Source organism: Musca autumnalis, unplaced genomic scaffold, assembly GCF_047663935.1.
Source record: "Musca autumnalis isolate F117 unplaced genomic scaffold, ASM4766393v1 scaffold_3, whole genome shotgun sequence".
NCBI classification, from domain to species: domain Eukaryota; kingdom Metazoa; phylum Arthropoda; class Insecta; order Diptera; family Muscidae; genus Musca; species Musca autumnalis.
Window position 1 is genome coordinate 35,181,914 of NW_027411866.1, and position 1,805 is coordinate 35,183,718.

Genomic DNA, 1,805 nt, shown 5'->3' on the forward strand with positions numbered 1-1,805 from the left:
TTCTTTCAAAGGTCTTCTCTGTCTATAGATGGCCTATTGCTATGCACCTAAAAATGGTTTAAGATAAAGATCTTACAACGAGATCAATTAATTTACATTAACCAGTTTCGATTAAGAAAATATATGTCAACATCTCAGTTTAATGGCACTATTTCATGGAACGTAAAATTTTGGAAAATCCCACGTGAGGTATTGCAACGTGATTAGAACTGGATGAATGAAAGCCTATTGAAAACAACAGCCTGAAGTGATAACAACTGTCAAAAGTACGACACTACAGTAAAATTCAAGTGTAATCAATTGTAAACAAAAAAGTCATTAGACTAAGGGAATTATACACTCGAGAAAAAATTTAGGTTGAACAATGTGAAAAATTGGAAAAAAATATGGCAAACAATAAGTCATAAAAAGTATGATAAAATAATTTTATGATAATAGTATGACATAATTATAAATATGTTGACTGAATTACTCAGAAATGTTAAGCCAATATTACGCTAAGAGGTATGTATCTACAATTGTTCTAATTCGAGAGGATTTGCGTATTTATTTGGGATGATTATGATAAATTATTTATTTATTTTTTGAAGTAGTCATTGTTTTAAAAAATTTATAAAACAACTTTTATTTAATAATGGGAAAATTTGATATTATCTACAATGTTTTAAGAAAAATTCTTTCTATTTTTTTACCTTTGATCGAATTGATAATAATAGTTTTCACAATCTGGTTAGAATTTCATTATATTAATATATGCCCTAATTTATTAGTTACTTCCTGCATTATTTTATGACATTAATTTACATTTCTCCACGAGTGTATGACTACTTGAAGAAAGGCAAAAAAAAACACTATTGAGATTTCCCCTAAATGAAAAAGCACCGTGAAAATAAAAAAATTCTAATGAATTTGTTAGAGTAGCACCGACTACATAGTTAAGCAAATATGATGACGATTTAATTTGAAACAAAAAAACCGGCGGCGATAAGAGACTATAAAAACAAAACTCAATAGCCAATTAGAGGAACAATTGTCCATACGACTTTATTACAGCAAGATGAACTATTTGTTAATTTTTAGTTTAATCTGTGGCCTTTTGGCACTAAATGGAGGTAATAAAAAGCAACTAATTTTATGATTTGTTATTAAAAAAAAACAAATAAAATATAATTTTATTTATTAATTATTTATTTAATTAAAATTGTTTTTTTTTTCTTCTTAGCTTCTCCCCTGCCTGGCGGTGGCGGCGGAGGCGGTGGTGGTGGAGGCGGCCGTGGCTGTAATTGTGAACCTGGTGGTGGTGGAGGAGGAGGAGGTGGTGGAGGTGGCGGTGCTGGTAATGGACCAGGTGGAGCTGGCGCTGCTGGTGGCCCGGACTGTGTTAGACCATCATGGATGCCACCATGTCCATAGATTTTGAAATGATCATCTAAGCTTCCGTGAATGTTAAGTTAATTTTGTAAATAAAATATTTTAAAAGAAATTTATAAAAATTTTAATTTTGAAATGAAGTTGCACCCTCATGCAACAGCTTTCAAAGCTGATGTGCCTATCAACAGATACCCAAAGAAACCAATATAACCAACCAATAGGCCTATAAAAGACGTTTCTGTATAAAAAATGAATTTCAAGAGTGTTCTGTTAAAGTAGGACTTTTGCAAGTAGGTCTTTAAGAACTTGTTATAAGGCTTCTGTCTAAGGAAGGACTTCTAGGGGTCTTTTAAGGGTTTTCTGTCTAAATAAACACTTTTTAAGAAGGACTTTTTAAAATCTTTTCTGCGGTATTTTAAGGATTTTTAATTGAC

General features: G+C 31.3%; 1 protein-coding gene across 1 annotated transcript; it reads left to right on the plus strand.

Annotated features, from left to right (window-relative positions):
• Positions 1-926: 926 nt before the first annotated feature.
• LOC141396417 (uncharacterized) lies at positions 927-1,493 on the plus strand. Its single transcript, XM_073971865.1, has 2 exons — positions 927-1,112; positions 1,223-1,493. The coding sequence occupies exons 1-2, from the start codon at positions 1,058-1,060 to the stop codon at positions 1,411-1,413; spliced, it is 246 nt and encodes an 81-aa protein (XP_073827966.1). The 5' UTR covers positions 927-1,057; the 3' UTR covers positions 1,414-1,493.
• Positions 1,494-1,805: the final 312 nt, after the last annotated feature.

What these genes read in the sequence shown, in the direction of transcription:
- LOC141396417 (XM_073971865.1), top strand. Translation starts at nt 1,058, where the DNA reads ATGAACTATTTGTTAATTTTTAGTTTAATCTGTGGCCTTTTGGCACTA. An exon ending in CCTTTTGGCACTAAATGGAG is followed by an intron (nt 1,113 to 1,222) that starts GTAATAAAAAGC and finishes TTTTCTTCTTAG; the next exon opens with CTTCTCCCCTGCCTGGCGGT.